This window comes from Salminus brasiliensis, chromosome 1 (assembly GCF_030463535.1).
Source record: "Salminus brasiliensis chromosome 1, fSalBra1.hap2, whole genome shotgun sequence".
Lineage (NCBI taxonomy): Eukaryota > Metazoa > Chordata > Actinopteri > Characiformes > Bryconidae > Salminus > Salminus brasiliensis.
Window position 1 is genome coordinate 14,388,348 of NC_132878.1, and position 17,375 is coordinate 14,405,722.

Here is a 17,375-nt window from a genome sequence, read left to right on the forward strand (position 1 = left end):
GATTGTTCACAGCTCTGTTCTTACAATGATGGATCCCATTGTCCTCATAACTGAGCAAATCCCAAATAAGGAATTCGGGAAGAAATATCTTTTTAAGAACAGTTGGCAAATGAAGCCCTATGTCAGTGTGAGAACCTTTTAAAGACTTCTAAAGGTTATAAAAGTTCTTCACTTGTCCATTCAAACCTTTATTTTAAGAGTGTACTGGCTTGAGGAACAAAACGTCTCATCATTCATTAAAAAAGGAGTCAAGTCTCCTTGTCGAGCTGCTGCCAAGCCTAATTGGGTAATTATGCTTTTTGCACTCACTTATTGTCATAACGTTTATGCAGCACTAATGGAAGTACATTTTTAGAATCTTAATTATGGAGCTTTTTTTCTAAATTTTAGCACAGCAACATGAAAAGTAAAGAAGATCTTAAGCCTTACACACCTAAGACCCCGTTTACATCTGGTTACTTCATGTGACTAGTATCTGGACTGTACCATGAAAAGATTTTAGCCACATGCATTTACTGCGCAGCATTTATCACTGGTGTTTAGGTTGTACTGGGAGGGGTGTTAGTTGTACTGGGAGGGGTTTTAGTTGTCGAATGTGTCTGGGAGAGATGGATGTGTTTACACTGCTTTAACATGTGGCACAAATGCATCTCCTTTCTCCTGAAGTGGTTTGAGTGATCGGATTTGTATCTGGTTTAAATTGTTCTTGGATGAGTTTACACTTGTAGTTTTATGAGGCTTGACCTTATTCAGAAATAATCCTGATACTCCAGTCAGATGAAGTGTCCAGGTCTAAACGTGGTCTATGTTTCAGGCAGCATTCTTAACCAGCATTCTGCATACAGTTGTGGAGTGCAGTTCATTTTTATACCACTGCCATAAATCCTCCTTGTGGACAAACTCTACACGTGTATTTGTTGACAAGTTGAGTGATAAAGAACAGTAAAACAACCAGTCAACTGAGAAGGTAATATTATAGCAATTTACACAAATAGGGTTCTGTTTTTTCGTAAGAGGTCTCATGCATTTCCATCCCAGGCCTTGAGTAGCAATGACAGAGACAACATTCTCCCTATTACATGTCAACATTGTACATTCGCAATGATTTTGAATGCTGCATTGTTAATACAGTATTAAACTCAACTGCCAGAGCTGTCATTTGAATTATCTTAGCAGTGATCAGAGAAACAAGGAGGATTGCATGTGGTAAAATCACTGTAACACATGGGGCTCCTTATCTTACACCCTGTGCAAGGCATGTCGCGATGCTCATTGCTATCTTACACCCAACCAACAGTCTATTATCACGGGTCCGTCTGCGCCGTTTAAATAGCAATGATGCTTGTGAATATATATATACGCCGATGAGCGTGGTGGCCTCGAAATGAGGTGTGTTCAGGTAAATTTCTGGCGTATTGCTATCTTGGCAACAGAAAACACAGGTGCACCACTGACTGAAAGCAACCTGGGCAGATGGCAACAGTCAGACACTAGTTGTTATCTTGGCAATGAATGGGTTTGCAGCCAACACAGGCGCGTACCCAATGCGCATACACCCCCATATTGCACCACTGAAATAGCAATCTACCAAAATCAGACCACACCTGGCTTTTAAAGGGAATGGCGAGTGACACGCTGATTGGTTTATTGCACGTTACACCCAAAACACACCCATGATTAATTAAGAGACTTTTCCAAGGCACAAGGTACACTTTTCCTGTCGTTGCGATAGCAAAGACACCCTAAAATCAAGTTGCGCAGTGCATGGTTGATGGCTCACCAAAAAATCGCTAAAATAAGGCCCATCTTGTGGCTCCCTGCTTTCTATAATATAATAATAATTTATCATCTATTATATAAAAATAACTAAAGTTTGGAAGAAAGGCCACATCCACCTCTTCTTTACTACACACCCAATAAAATTTGCCTCCTCCCTCCCCCTCGTGACGAAAACTGCACCCCACCACGACCCCAGGTCCTCCTTCTCTATGCAACATATGCCTGGTCTTTGCTCAGCAGTGGGGTGTTCTGGCTTCAAGTCTCATCAGCTGAAGCTGCCCAGAACTCTTGAGTTCCCCTTGTCTCAGCCCACAGTGAGCATAGTTCACACTTCACAAACAATCTTTTGATGTTCTTGCAATGTCTCATGGGTTTGATTGGCTGATTGACTGCCCACATGTTGCCAAACTTGTTATTTTAGGGAATTGTTTTTGTGCCATTTTGACAAGCTGTCTTCAGTGCAGGCTAATATGCCAGTACCCTGGGATTTAAGGTCTACAAGAGTATAGTATCAAAGCTTGGATTGGAAAAACATATATTAGCACTGCCCTACAGTTCAGTCTACATTTAAAATTCCATAATGTCTATTTCAGATCATTGACTTTAGTCTTCTATTCACTAATCACCTTTCCTGTACTGAGAGCACATCTTTTTCTCATGGTTGTGAAATAGAAAAAGGCCTTGGTTGTAAAAAGAACTAAAAGATGGTTCTTCTGATTGTAAAGCCACTGTAAATGGCTATAAAGGCTGTAACTGATTATAACAATAGTCCACACTGTAGATGAACTGGCTATGCTAAATTGCCCTTAAATGTGAATAAATGTGTGTGTCTGGTACCATGAGCTGGCCACCAATCCAGGGGTTATTCTTGCCTTGCATTCAATGATGTGGACCCACCACAACCTTGACCAGGAAGAAGTGGATACGAGGCTGGATAGACATGTATTCTGTGGTCAGCTTCGCTCCTACTAGGCCATCTACTCTTTTAAACAACCCCTTGATCTTTGTCGGTCGACCTCACTACTTAAGGTTGAGTTCTTCTGTCTGAGAACCCTTCACCATCCCAGCAGGTTCACTCAACCTGTGCTTCTTCCTGACAGTTTAATGGGGGACGCTGTCACAGGACATCTTCACATACCTGCAGGTTCCTGTCATTCCTCATGAAGGTCACACGAGCTGGGTGTTCATTGTGTTCAGGGTAGTGTCCATGTGGAAGAACAGCCTTTCTTATTTGTGTTGTTCTAGCCCTTGTTTACTGTTGCTGATGGAGTCAGAATACAATCAGAGGGATTTCCATTCTGCCAAATATTTGTTTCACCTAATTATTCAAACAAGCAAAGCAAAAAATGTCAATTAAATAATGTCAGAAGCAACAGAATACTAAGTGGAGTGTGATTAGCACGACTGTCACAATATGATACAATGTTACGGAAGGACACCATATGTCCACTATATGTTAGTGAACACCCCTTCTAATGAATGCATTCAACTACCTTAAGTAGCACCCAGTGCTGACACAGATGTGCAAATGCACAGAGCAAGTCTAGTCCCTGTAGAATGTACTCGCAATAGAACAGGACACTCTGGAGCAGATAACATTAACCAACTGGCACCATGCCTAATAGTGTGGACTAGAGGAGCATGAGCTGTGGAGCAGTGGACCTGTGGACCTGTGTTCCCTCGAATGATGAAGTTAGGGATGAGGTGGGAGGTGATCATCCAACATCCTGACCTCACTAAAGTTCTTAAAGTCACTGAATGCTAAAAGAAATCTAGTAGAAAGCCTTTCCTGGACAGTAGGGTCAGTTACTCCAACAACCCCCCCCCCCACCACCACCACCACCTTGATTTCAATAGAAATAATGAATGAGCAGGTGTCCCAATACCTTTGTCCATATAGTGGAGAAGGTAAGTGGATGATTTTTTGTGCTATATTTCTAATGCAAATGCTATTTGTCGTGTATTTGCATATAAATATGTATCAACTACTGTACAATTCATTTAATTTAACAGTGACTAAAACAGTGTTTTGTGCCAGACGGCACAGCGCCCCCAGTGGCCCGGAGGTCCAGCAGTAGCTCTCACTGCTCCACCTACTCCATCCACAGCAGAAAGAGGAGGTACAGCAGAAGGAGAGTCCCAGGACGTGAAGCTGAGGAGTAGGAGAATTAAGTATAATGAGGGAGGGAAGGATGGTGGAGGATGGAGTCCACAGTGAGGGTGTCTGATGACAGAGGTGTGCTGCAGGACATTTAGAGCACCCACACAAATACACACAGAGCATGGATTGGTCAGTTTGCCCTGTCTGTCCACTCTCTGTAGGGGAGCTGGAGCACATGTAGGTGGAGCTGTACTCTCTGAGCACAAGAAGATGCGGCACAGTGTTCATCGGCTACCAACGGGAGGACTTGCTGTCTGTAAATAACACACTAACACTCACACACTCTTACAGCCACACACACACTGCATAATATTGGCTAAACCAGCCTAACAACACCAGGTATATTCAGCACCTATCAGATTAACTCTACAAAGTAAATCAATAAAAATAATATTTTATATTGTTATTAATGAAAAAAGCACACAGTGTCCAATGATACAAAGCATCACACTTTTCCTGTGTGCTCATTTCCTAGATCTAGCCAATATTCCTGAGCTGCCTTAGATCTAAACACAAAAAGATAGTATTTTAAACTGAATTAAACCAAATCAGCTCATAAATGCTGGTTGCTTTACTCAAAACAACGGAAAGCAAATTTAATATATGTCAAATTACTGCACCATATTGTGCAGCTCTGAAACCATGACTTAGTATCACTACAGTTGGAACACCGGTTCCCAGCCCTGGTCCTGGAGGACCCTCTTCCCTGCACACTTCAGTGTTTTCCCTGCTCTCAACACACCTGATGCAAGTAAGCAGTTAATTAACAAACCCCTCTTAAGCTGAAGTGTGTGTGTTAGAGGGGTGCTCCAGGACCAGGGTTAAAAAGCTGTGCACTAGAATGGAGGTGGATGAATGAGGACTAGAATGAGTTACAGCAGTTCTGCTAAGCTCTCTGTCGCCCTCTGGTGTAGAAGATGCTTTATGTGCTAAAGATGTGCTTTAGCTTCACACTGCAACCAATACGTCCAATAGAATGGAGAGGTAAATTTATTTAGGACTGAGTTTTCAATGTAGTGTAATTTTACAGCTCTAGAGTGATACAACAGTCTAACTGCAGCTGTGTGTAAAGAGTTTGCTCAAATCTATGTATTGTTAGAAATCACTGATCAGTCTCACAGCCTTAGAGCCCGTTTTTAAGAGGGTGATTGGTGCCCTCTAGTGGATCATCCTGGTGCCACACCCAAATTCAGCCTGTTTCAAATGCTGATCGACATCGACAGTTTTAAATCTATATTTTTACTGAATTCCTAAACACTGAATCTTTGCGTTGATTGATGCTGGCTATATTGTATTTGTATTTTTAAAACACAGTAAATCTAATATAAATAAGATATGTAATGAATTTCACTGAATGAATGAAAAGCACTGAACAGTTTTTGTTGGGGTATTTTGGGAATAATGCAGGAGAATTTCACCTTAGATTACAGTACAGTATATTTGCACAATATGGCAGCATCCTTCAGATAGAAGTGCAATTGTTTTTGGATTATTGACAATTATGATAAGTACAGGTAAAGGACACAGGACTTGTGGACATTTTAGACAAGGGTTCAGGACTATTTGCTCATAATTTTTTGCAAGAGTTGGCCCAGTAGAAATACCCCAAAAAAGTAAAAGAAATTATAAATAAATAAATAAATAAAATCACAAAATATGTAAGGGTTGCCCCTGTAAAATAACAATGCAAGGGATGGCATTGGTAATGGCATTATGGGAAAAATATACATAATTCAGATTTTAAAAGAGTAGAAATTCAATATTGAATTATGGGGAATAGACAAGGGCTTTGAAAGGAGTTGGAAATTAAATTGTTGTGTCATTGCTTAAAAATATGAAAATGTATTGATATAAAAACAGATTACCTTTGCCTCTCTTAGTCAGACAAACAATTGCTCCCTGTGGGTTATAGATTTTTCATGTCTTTTTATGTTATTTATTTTTCTTTTTTCTGTCTTTTACTAATTACTGATTGTGTAAAGCTGCTTTGTGACAACGCTATACAAATAAATTTGACTTGACTTGAATTGACAATAGGCACACACACACACACACACACACACACACACACACACACACACACACACACACACACACATATATATATATATATACCAAAATCACCTAAGCAGGCCTCTTAAGTCGTACACGGGCAGATTCGAGGAGGACTCGAGGGCAGGCCCGGCGGTGGTGTTCAGAGGTGGGCGTGTGCGCCACCTGCTGACCAGGACGCGGTACATGCGACTCCATCGTCCAGAACATCTTCAATAAAAGTCTGCCTTTCACAAAATTAAAACTCAATCTCAGACTGCTTTTTCTCTCTTTTTTAATGACAGGAGCACGTTAAATTATACAAGCGTCCTCTCTGAGAGGTAACGTACATTTTATTTACTATTAATTGAAATAAAACCAACATTTTAGCTACATTTTATCACTGACTCGACTAACCTATAGATCCAGTGATGAATGTCAACCCAGTAAGTCTCATATAGCTAGCTAGCTATTTCACTGTGTATATCATACAGTATTATTTTAAATATCTAAAATAATTATGCCATTTATATATTTTTTTTTTACTTTCCTTCTCACTATACTGTTGTTTTACTTATTGTTTTAAAGTCTGCATAGATAATTAGATCGATAGATTTATTGATTGGTTGATCTATGGGTTTTTAGGGTAACCCTGATTCCGGCCACGCCTCTCGGCTCTCCCGCTGGTGTCAGGCGGAACTTCCCGTCGCTGCTCTGGGTTAACGGGTTCTCTCCGCGGTAGCCGTTAGCTCGTCTCGTTTACAGACGTTGATTAAAACGTTCAGCGTGTGCTTCTTACATTTCGACAACGTCGAAAATTTCGAGGAGTGATGTGTCTATGTCTGCGTATGCAGTTTGATAACTCTTATCCTTTTATTGTGTGAATGCTGTACAGTAAATATGCTGTCTGGCTATGCAGACATTGGAGGTTTGTATAGCTCAGTTAATTAGCTTGCTAGCTTCAACAGACTTTAGCCAGGCTTTGCAGCAGAATTACTTTTTATTAAATTATAGCTGTATTATTTTCTATCCCTTCTAAACATAACCTTACTATTTTCGTTGTTAGCTAGCTACGTGTTTAGCTAGTATTGCTCTCTCTCTCTCTCTCTCTAACGCTGCTGCTTCGCTATTTAGCTCCAGCAGCTAACGTTAGGCTAGTTATCCAGCTAGCTGGGTTAGCTAGCTAGCATCCCCGCTAACCATCGGATTCTTCTGGAAATGGTGAGTCGCTTGTTGACTTTCTGACCGATTTGGAGACCGACATGGTGTGACTGGTTTACATTGCCCCTGTTGTGTGTCGCTTTCAGCTGTTTGGAAATCCTGGACGGGTTTTGTGTGGCAGCGGTGTCCGTTAGCTAGCTCGCTAACCTGTGTGTTTTGGTAGCAGCTGCTAGTTGGCGGAGTGGCCAACTTCTAAAAACTCGTCCGTTTAAATGATAGACTAATTAGCTAGATTTAGCTGGCTAGGTCTGAGAACTGGAGGTCGTTTACTCTGTGGGCAGCTTGCTATTTGCAGGGTGGGTCGCAAACGTTAGCTTTTAGCCTGCTGGTCAACAGATTCCTTCAGTCAAAACACTGTCAAGCTCAACCCTGAGTTGTCCTGAGTGTCCAGATTGTAGCTAACAGGCAGGACAACAGATGCAGCCTTGACAAGTAGTTTAGTCTGATGCATGGCACACTGTATGCCCAAATGTTTGTAGACACCCTTTCTATTATTTTATTATTTTTCTGTTTAGGTGCACTGGTTGCTGACACATATGTGCACATGCACACACACACACACACACAGCATTGTCCAGACCCTATAGAGAAGTGTTGCTAATATAATATAGCTTTCTGGAGCAGGTAAATATGAAACTATTGGCCCTCTGCCTAATGTCAGGTGTGGGCTAGAGGGGTATAAAGCCCCCAGCATTAAAGCTGTGGAGCGGTGGAACTGTGCTCTCTGGATTGATGGTGCTCCATCCAGTACTTGGGATGAGGTGTGATAAGATTATCCTGACCTCACTCGTTCTCTTGTTGCTGTTGTTGTTAAATAGTCACAGCAATGCTCCACAATCTAGTAGAGAAGCTAACAAAAGCAAGACTCTATTTTATTTTTCATTTTAATACCTTTGATTTCATAGGTTACATGTTTTTGTCCATATAGTATAACAAGCTCAGCCTGAAAGGGTTAACATGCTTGGCCACCTTCAGCGTTCTTGTTCTAGTGATACTGTAACTTAATGTTATCTGGTTTGGTGCCTCTGGGTAAATGTGTTGTGTTGTCTGATATGGTCAGGTTCAGATCCACACTTCTGGCACTGAATAGACATTTATAAGATCTGTACATTTCTGGAAATAATGTTAGGTGTTGTGAGATGCACAGACAATAGCAAAAATATAATTCTTAAAACTAGGCCTGCGTGATATTGTGGAAACAGTTGACACTGCAGTATTTTTTGTGATATTTATTGTGATATATCATACAAAATAAAGTATACAGGATTTGTGACCAGATTTCATCAGTTGTCACAGGATGTCAATAGCATATTCTGCAATGTTACTGTTGTGCAATGACAATGCTGAAATTATAAATTGTGCCGCTCTACTTAAAATTGTTTGACATTAAACGTTACCTTTCTAAGTGAACTGTATTTCGCTCTATACTTCATCATCTATTTAAGAAGGTGTGGAAGGTACTGAAAGTCCATACTGAGCGATGAAGACATGCAATATCAGTCATAATGTCAGTTGTGATGCTGTCTACCTCTTCTGAGTTTTTAGTATCCACATTTTTTTTTTTCAACAGGTAGACGCCCTCATGTGCCCATGGAGAAGGAGGCCTTCGAGGGATGGCTGGAGTCAGTCTCCGCCTCCTTCCTGGCATTGAATGATCAGCAGCGCAATCAATCGCTGGACCACCTGATCTCGCTGAGCGGTGCTGCCCAACTCCGGCACCTATCCAATGGGCTGGAGACGCTGCTGAAGCGGGACTTCTTGCGTCTGCTGCCCCTGGAGCTGGCCTTCTACTTGCTCCGCTGGCTGGACCCTCAAACGCTGCTTACTTGCTGTTTGGTGTGCAAGCAGTGGAACAAAGTCATTAATGCCTGTACGGAAGTATGGCAGGGCGTGTGCAGAGACTTGGGCTGGCGCATTGACGACTCCATCCAGGACGCAGTGCACTGGAAACAGGTGTACCTGAAGGCCAAGATTCGCATGACGCAGTTGAAAGAGGAAAATGCCTTTGAGACAAGCTCTCTGATTGGGCACAGTGCCCGTGTGTATGCGTTATACTACAAAGATGGTCTCCTCTGCACAGGTATGTGCAGAAATACAAACCAACCTGTCCTTTTTTTCTTTCAGGATATTTGTGTTTAAGGGAGCACTGCATGATTTAAACATATATGCTTAAAGCAATGCATGGTATGGATGTGTATGAGGAGGACACAGTTTTGTATGATAGTTTAATAGCTAGTGTCCCATTTAATCGGATCAATTAGGATGATTTGGGACATTTTTAGACATTTTTGGTAAATTACAAATTTATATCAATATACATTTATATCTGTTTTTGAACCCTTACAGATAATTTAACAGATAATTCACTGTTTTTAATTCCAGCACTAATGCTGCCATGGCTGGTCTGCATGAAGTCTAAAGTATGGATCTACTAACTTGCCATTGCTGTATCTTTCTTCCAGGTTCTGATGACCTGTCAGCGAAACTTTGGGATGTTCGCACTGGGCAGTGCATTTATGGCATCCAGACACACACTTGTGCAACTGTGAAGTTTGATGAGCAGAAACTGGTGACTGGGTCTTTTGACAACACCATTGCTTGCTGGGAGTGGAGTACAGGTGCCAAAATCCAGCAATTCCGTGGACACACTGGTGCAGGTTAGTGCTAGGTGGTGTTGCCAGGTTTCTGCCAGCACACAGTGTGCTATGAATCAACAGACTGATTCATTCTATTACTCAGCTGAAGTAAACGTTATAAGCTGTTTTGCTAGAGAAGCAAAGACTTCAGCAGCCTCGAGTTTCTTCATACAAGAACTTGGATAATATACAGTCAGTATTTGGACAGTAACAGTTGTGACAAAAAGTCTCTGAACACCATGAAGGTGCGATTGAAGTGTAGACTTTCAGCTTTAATTTTGCCAGTTTGTTGCCTTCTGTTTTTTCTTCAGTTTTTTCTTCAGCAAGTGAAAAGCATGCTCAGTTGGGTCAATTGGATTGAGGTTCATCCTGCTATTTCGGTCAAGTCATATCAGTAAACAGCAGTGACTCGATTTCTTTGACAGCCATACATGCCCTTTGCAACAGTGCTTCCACCATGTTTTACAGATGATGTGGTATTGTGTCAAATCATGATCCTTGTCTTAGCTTGTCCATGCTCAGTTTTTATATGTCGACAGATTCTTGTCCCTGAACTGATCAGGCTTTTAAAAAATGTTTTATAGCAAAGTCTAATCTGGTCATTTTGTTCTTCTGTGTTACCAGTGGTTTGCTGCTTGATGTAAACCCTCTTTATTTACATTAAGGAAGGCATCTCTTGATTGTAGACTTTGACAATGATACACCCACCTCCTCAAGAGTGTTCTTGACTTGGCTAGATGTTGTAAACAGAATGTTTTCTGTCATTTACTTCTATGAGTTGTATTTTTCCTGTGGTTTTCCAGGCAGGTGTTTTTGAGCAGTATCAAATAATGGATTTGGCCGCCAAGTTTCTACTTATGGGCTGTATTTGTAGACAGCTTTAGAGCCAGTTAGTTTTCAGTATAAATGCTGTATTTAGTTTCTTTTGGTTGTTAGTGATCATGTAACCAGTTACGCAACTAACGGTAAAACAGTAAAAATATTTTTTTTAAAAACAAGCTCAGCAATAAACTGACTAATAACCATGCATATTATTTTCAAGATTGCAAAATAATTGCATCAATAAGGAAGTGTAATTTTTATTAGCCCATTCATTGTACCCAGATTCACATTTTGTCAAAAAGTGAAAAACTGCTTGCACAAATTGATATATATCATTATATATGAATTATAATCCTGCTGATCCATTGTACGGAAGTGACAACCCTAAACAAAAGGACTGATGTAGTAAACACCTTATTTCAACATTTGTAAAATACTTTGGTCTCTCTCTGGCACTGTGTTCCTGCATGGGTTTGTAGTTTTTGTAGTTTGTTTAGCATTGGTGTGTTTCTAAAGTACCTCTGTTTTCAGTGTTCAGTGTAGACTACAATGATGAGTTGGACACGTTGGTCAGCGGTTCAGCAGACTTCTCTGTCAAAGTGTGGGCTCTGTCAGCTGGGGCCTGTCTCAACACCCTCACTGGACACACAGAATGGGTCACTAAGGTAAGACAGTGTTAGTAGTGTTAGCAATGTCTTATGGTCAAGCCGTTGAGGGCAGTACTCAGTATGGACTCAGAGATGGGCTGCCTGTTTAATACTCTAAGTAGGCTTTATGTAAGGTTGAGGGATGTTTTTGTAAATGTGTTTTAGTTTTTATATAAGCAGTTGAGTTTCTTGAAGATTGTGACTGAAAGATTAAAAAGGCTGCAAAGTACAGTGAATAGCAGCTCCATCTTGCACACAGTAGAGCAGGGTTAATTTTCTGTTGCAGGAGGGATGTTTTCAGGTGTTTGCCCATCACTGCAACCTGCTCTGGATTAGAATGTCTGTTAAAAACTTAGATAAATACAAAGAGGAAAGATTTAGTCACCACCTCAAACAGCCTCTTTGGCTATTTTGTCGATTTCATGGAAAACAAGCATTGTGTATTATTTTTTTGCATTTAATATTCTGGATCTACTGTGCAACAATATGTACTTAATTGCATTCAATACAGATTGTTTAGTCCAAATGATGACAGTGAATAATGACTGCACTGTATGTTTTCTATAGAAGCAAGACAAATAAATATGTTTGCACTAACATCATTGTTGTTTATGTGGTTGAACCAGTGTAAAATCCTTATCCAAGCTTTGTCCAGTACAGAGAGCTGATTGATCTTCAGAAGCAAAGCTTGCAAATCTTACAAATGGTGTGCCAACAATGTTGCAGAACAGGTGGCGTCTGTTCAGTTGTCATGTACTGTTACTTAGCTCAGTATATGACAGCCCATTAGCTCTTAGTAAGTGGTGCTTGTTTTCCATGACTGCTAAACTAAGCTACAAAAGAAAAGACATGTCATGCTTCTGTCAGTCTCAAAACTTCAGTTCAGCTTTGTCATTATACTAAAACATCACAAAACATTATTAGGATAAGTTTCTGGTGCAGTAATAGAAATGGATATAAGCACAGTAGTTCAAAGACAGTAGACGAAACAAAAACACAGGACAAGGTGCCTAGACAGTAAATACATTAAATATATGTATGAAGACAGATGTGGAATTGTAGGGTGCAAACTATTGTTACTTTATCAATGACTTAACTGTCTTACACTTGAGGCGATCCGTCTGTGTTGACGAAAGTGTACAGTATATTATGGTAAACCATGTCTCGAGTGCAAATTATATTAAGTGTTTGTAAACAGCAGCACATATGTCATATTAACAAAGCCAACAGTGTAAGTAATGAGCATGAGCAGTTTAGTGTAAAGATATAATACTGACAGCATGATGTTCAATTATAAAATGGTATATTGCTTATATCTGAATTGCTATAAAAAAAGAAAGTAAAATAGTAAGACATTTCTTTATAGACATAGTAAGACATTTTCCCCACATAAATGCCCCACAATATTTAGTAAAGCTATTTAGGGACTAAAAGGGAAGTCTGTAGTAATATAGTTCACAATACAAATTAAAGAATACTTTAAATGCAGAGTCATACAGGCAGAGCTGTCTACACACAAACTTCTCATTCGCCCTTTTCTAGGTACTTCTGCAGAAAAGCCAGGTGGAGTCCATGATGCACAGTCCTGGCGACTATATTTTACTGAGCGCTGATAAGTATGAAATCAAGGTAATGTAAATGCTGTTTGCAACTTTCTTGGGATTTGGGGGATTTCTTTCATTTACATAGACCCATTAACTCTCAGGCTTGGAGACTTAACATTTGCATGTTTGCTGGCATTTAATTAGGTAAAATCACCTTTTTTGCTGCAATAGTTATGCATATATTGTGACATAGGGCATTGTTAATCTTTCTCCTTTCTACTGGGTGTTTATACAGGTATGGCCTATAGGGCGAGAGATCAACTGCAAATGCTTAAAGACACTGTCTGTATCCGAGGACCGTAGTGTCTGCCTCCAGCCCCGGTTACAGTTTGATGGCCGTTACATCGTCTGCAGTTCAGATCTAGGCGTCTACCAGTGGGACTTTGCCAGTTTTGATGTGTTACGGTAAAGCTTTGACAATGTGCAATACCCCCCCCCCCCCCCCCCACCCCCCATGTGCAATTATAAGTCATTTGCTGTAAATAATATTGTTATTGCTTTTAAATTCTTATTTATATTGTGTATATAGTGTAATTTATTTATCTAAATTTTTGTAACTGAGTGTCTTGCTATCCCTTTCTGCTGTGACACTGAGAATTTCCCCACTGCGGGACTAATAAAGGACTATCTTATCTTAAATCAGCACAAAGCATAAGTACACAGATATAGACTGTATGTAGTCTAGTGTAAACTGTTTTGAACATATGTGCCTCTTGAACATCAGTTATTATTATTACTGTTTGTTATTAATAAGCGGCACATATGTCCAGTGTCCCACCCGTCATTAGTTCAGTTTGTTTTATACAAAAGCTTGTTTAAGAAACTGTCATGCTAATTTGTCCAGTATCTAATATGTCTTTACTGCCACTTACAGAGTCATCAAACCACAACAAGACACAGCCAGTCCTTCCCTGCTCAGCTTCGGTGAGGTGTTTGCCCTCCTCTTCGATAACCACCACTTGTATGTCATGGACCTGAGAACTGAGGCCATCACTGGTCGTTGGCCCCTGCCGGCCTACCGCAAATCCAAAAGAGGCTCCAGCTTCCTGCCAGGAATCACCTCGTGGCTGAATGGATTTGATGGCAAGAACGATGCAGGCTTGGTGTTTGCCACCAGCATGCCTGATCATAGCATTCATCTGGTTCTGTGGAAGGAGAATGGCTAGAAAAGGGACTGAATACACCCCAGCCTGGATTAACAGCAGGGACTTAAAAAAATTAAAACAAGAAAAGGGTGCTCTTGATTTTCAGAAACTTGCAGCCAACTACGTTAGATATTGCATGGACCAAAGTTTTTCTTTCTTTTTTCTTTCTCTTTTTTTCTTACTTTCTGCTCGGTTTTCTTTTAGGTTGGGAAAAACAACTGGCTCACTCTATCTCTCCATCATGTACAGAATCATAGTTGTGCATTCAAACATCCAGTAGCAGAGTCTGTGGTTAACAAAGGGACGGGCGGTTGGACTAACAGAGTTTAACCTTGTTTAAGCTTGTTTTTGCGAGTGATTAGGAGTAGAAGAGCAGAAACAAGAAGACAAAGGTGGCTTGAGTACGTGACTAAAAGGTTACATGTCCAGCTGCAGTACATTCACCCAAATTCTTCGCCCAAAAGAATTTGTAATTTAGTTTGTCTTTTGAGCCTAAGATTTTTTCATTAAAAATTGTTATTTATAAGTTACAAATCTACATTTGGAATACAGGGAAATGTTGCCTTAATTCCTCTACTTTCTTAAAAAAAAAAAAAAAAAAAAAAAAAAAAAGACACATTCTTGCAGATGACCATGTACACATTCGCTAGTTTGCAAGCGTCTCCAGTTTTTGTTTTCTTTGCATGGGGATGATCAGCTGCTGTCTGGTATGTAAGAATGTCAGAAAGTTTCATTAACACAGACCCTTATTTTAAATTTTCACTTGGAAATTAAGTCATGTGCCTTTTTTAATTTTAACACGTATGTGACAAATCTTGAGATTTAGTGTTACAACCCTTAACTTCAGTAAGTAAAGTATGCTTATTTTTTACACTTTTTTTTTTAACCCAATGTAATCAACACCACAGTATGTACTATCTACTACACTATTTACACATGCTAATTCACTTGAAAGTGTTTCACATAAATCTCGTTGAATGTTCATTTTTTACTGTTCATTTTTAAAAGCTGCTCTAGTTTAGTAAAGAAATGGCAAGGCTACCATTTGTCATTTTAAATATCATTTTTCCAGCTATATGGTTTTGCAGGTCCCCATAGATTTGCAGACAAATCCCACCCCTTTTTTATTTTTGTTTTAATTTAATTTTTTTATTGTAAGTCATCAAAGTAATCAGACGAACTCTAGCCTAGAATGTTTTCTGTCTTTTGGTAGAGGCTCAATAGCTGCCTTGGTGTTTGGTTTCTTTAGTGCTTTTGCGTAGTTTTCTCAAAATCGGCTTGCAAATATGTGAAACTCTTTTGGTTACAGTGGTTGAAAATGCTATTAGCTATGACACCTTACCACAGAACGGAATGGAATTGAGTGTCCATGCCGAGGCACGATTACCATCAACGCTTTAACACTGGAACCTGGGCTTCGACCTCTGCACAGTTGACTTATCACTTCTTTCTAACCTAGATCTCACAACAGTAACTCTTGCCACTGTAGACAATATTGCCATCCATTTACAATTAGCAACAATCAGGTTTGTTGGTTGTATATAATTATAATGCTGTCTTTCAAATAAATGAAAGTAGCTAAGGGTAGATGTTGCGCTCCTCTTTTTTCCATTTTGCTGTACTTGCAGGTATACAAAGGTTTGGATTCTCCTGGTCAAAGTTTGATACCATTTAACAGTTAGTAGAAAATGAACTGTTCTCCAAATGGTTTAAAGATGAAATATTATTTAACAAATTAAACAAGATTATTTTGTTTATTTCAGAGGGGGAGATGGCACAAAGCAAATGTTTGGTCAGCATAGGAGATTTGAGCTCTTAATTTTATGCATGGTGGTTTTAATGTATTCATTTATGATCATTATTCTGTTTTTGCTTTTTTGGCATTTGCATTCAGCGTTTGCTGATATTTGGTGGAATCCATTAGTCCCTTGACTCATGCAACATTGCCAAAACCACTGGCAGCAGCAACACCACCCCAAAGCATGATCCATCCACCTCATGCTTTACAGTTGGCAAGGTTTCATGAAATGAGCCCCCCCCCTCTCTTATTTTTTAATTTTTTTTTATTTTTTTTAATCCAAATGCCCCTTTAATGTATCGCCAAACCTCATCTGGCATGTGTAAATGTTTTAAATAGCATGCTTTAAGGCTGTTTTCACACCTGCACTTAAGCCCAGTTAAATTGGACTTTGGTTCATTTTTTACTCTTGATGCGATTCGTTTGGACAGGTCTGAACACAGTAATCTCACTCAGATGCACTCTAAAACAACCACACCCCCTGTTAAGAGGTGGTCTTGATCTTGGTCCTGGTCCAGTCCCAAACAAACTTTAAAGCGGTTTGTTTGTGGGGACCCAACTAACAGGTGTACTCTTCAGTTTGAGCTAAACTGCTCCTGTATCCAGGCATTAGCTATGATTCTGCCTCTTCTGCAGTTGAATTTTCAAACATTGTTTGTTGTGATGCGTTTTGGTGCACTTGACTATTTCCCTTCTGTGAAAACAAACCAAACCAAGGGGTAAAAAGCTCCAAATTAGCTGTAGGGGTGTGTGTGGAAGAGTGCACCATCACTCTTGACTAAACTTGGACCTTTCTGCAGGTTCTTGGCAGTTATATAGAGGCTTTGATTTGACTGTCTTACAAGGTTCTGGCTCTCAAGTTCCTCCACAGTGGACCTTGTGTTGTGCATGGAGGCATAGTCAAGGGGCTTCCTCAAGCTTGCCAGAAAGTTGGAGGCATGTAATTATTTAGAATTTCTTTGGCATTAGCCTTCATTGAAACAAAGGGTCCAGGCCCACACCTGGAAAACAGTCCCGGACCTCTACCAGCCTCCTTCCACCAACCCTTCATGTTGGCAGTTGGTAGTTAGTAAACAGTTTTCTGTTCTAGACTTATTGATGATTTGCACCCTCGGATGTTCGTATTGAGTGTTTATCAGAGGATGTAGTTTAATGATTTTGTGATGTTGTCAAAAGAAAAGTACTAGTTCTGTCAAATAGGCTATTTCTCAGTGGCCTTCCTGCTCAGAACAGTAGAGGGCACCACATATTTGCAATAAGACATGCACTCTTATCAGTTTATTGCATGTCAGTTTGTTGCAGGGTTGTCACTGGACTCATGGATAGGGGGCTAAGGTCTCTGGGCATGCTCCACCACACTGAATAAATAAAACCCCCAAAAAAACAGTACGTCATGTGTGTTTAGAGTAGCGAAAGATAAAAATAATCAATCCAAAATATAGCTGTGGTCGGGCGTTTACATGGTCAAAAATATGAATATAGCACACCTCATCTATGGTTCAGTGTCAAATTGTACTTTGACCAGATGCTT

The 17,375-nt window shown here is 40.0% G+C and overlaps 1 protein-coding gene across 1 annotated transcript; it reads left to right on the plus strand.

Annotated features, from left to right (window-relative positions):
• The first annotated feature begins 6,672 nt into the window (after positions 1-6,672).
• Positions 6,673-15,628, plus strand: fbxw2 (F-box and WD repeat domain containing 2). The gene is made up of 8 exons (XM_072672487.1): positions 6,673-6,899; positions 7,106-7,192; positions 8,763-9,272; positions 9,655-9,849; positions 11,182-11,315; positions 12,840-12,926; positions 13,137-13,306; positions 13,776-15,628. The coding sequence occupies exons 3-8, from the start codon at positions 8,783-8,785 to the stop codon at positions 14,065-14,067; spliced, it is 1,368 nt and encodes a 455-aa protein (XP_072528588.1). The 5' UTR covers positions 6,673-6,899; positions 7,106-7,192; positions 8,763-8,782; the 3' UTR covers positions 14,068-15,628.
• The last annotated feature ends 1,747 nt before the right edge of the window (positions 15,629-17,375 follow it).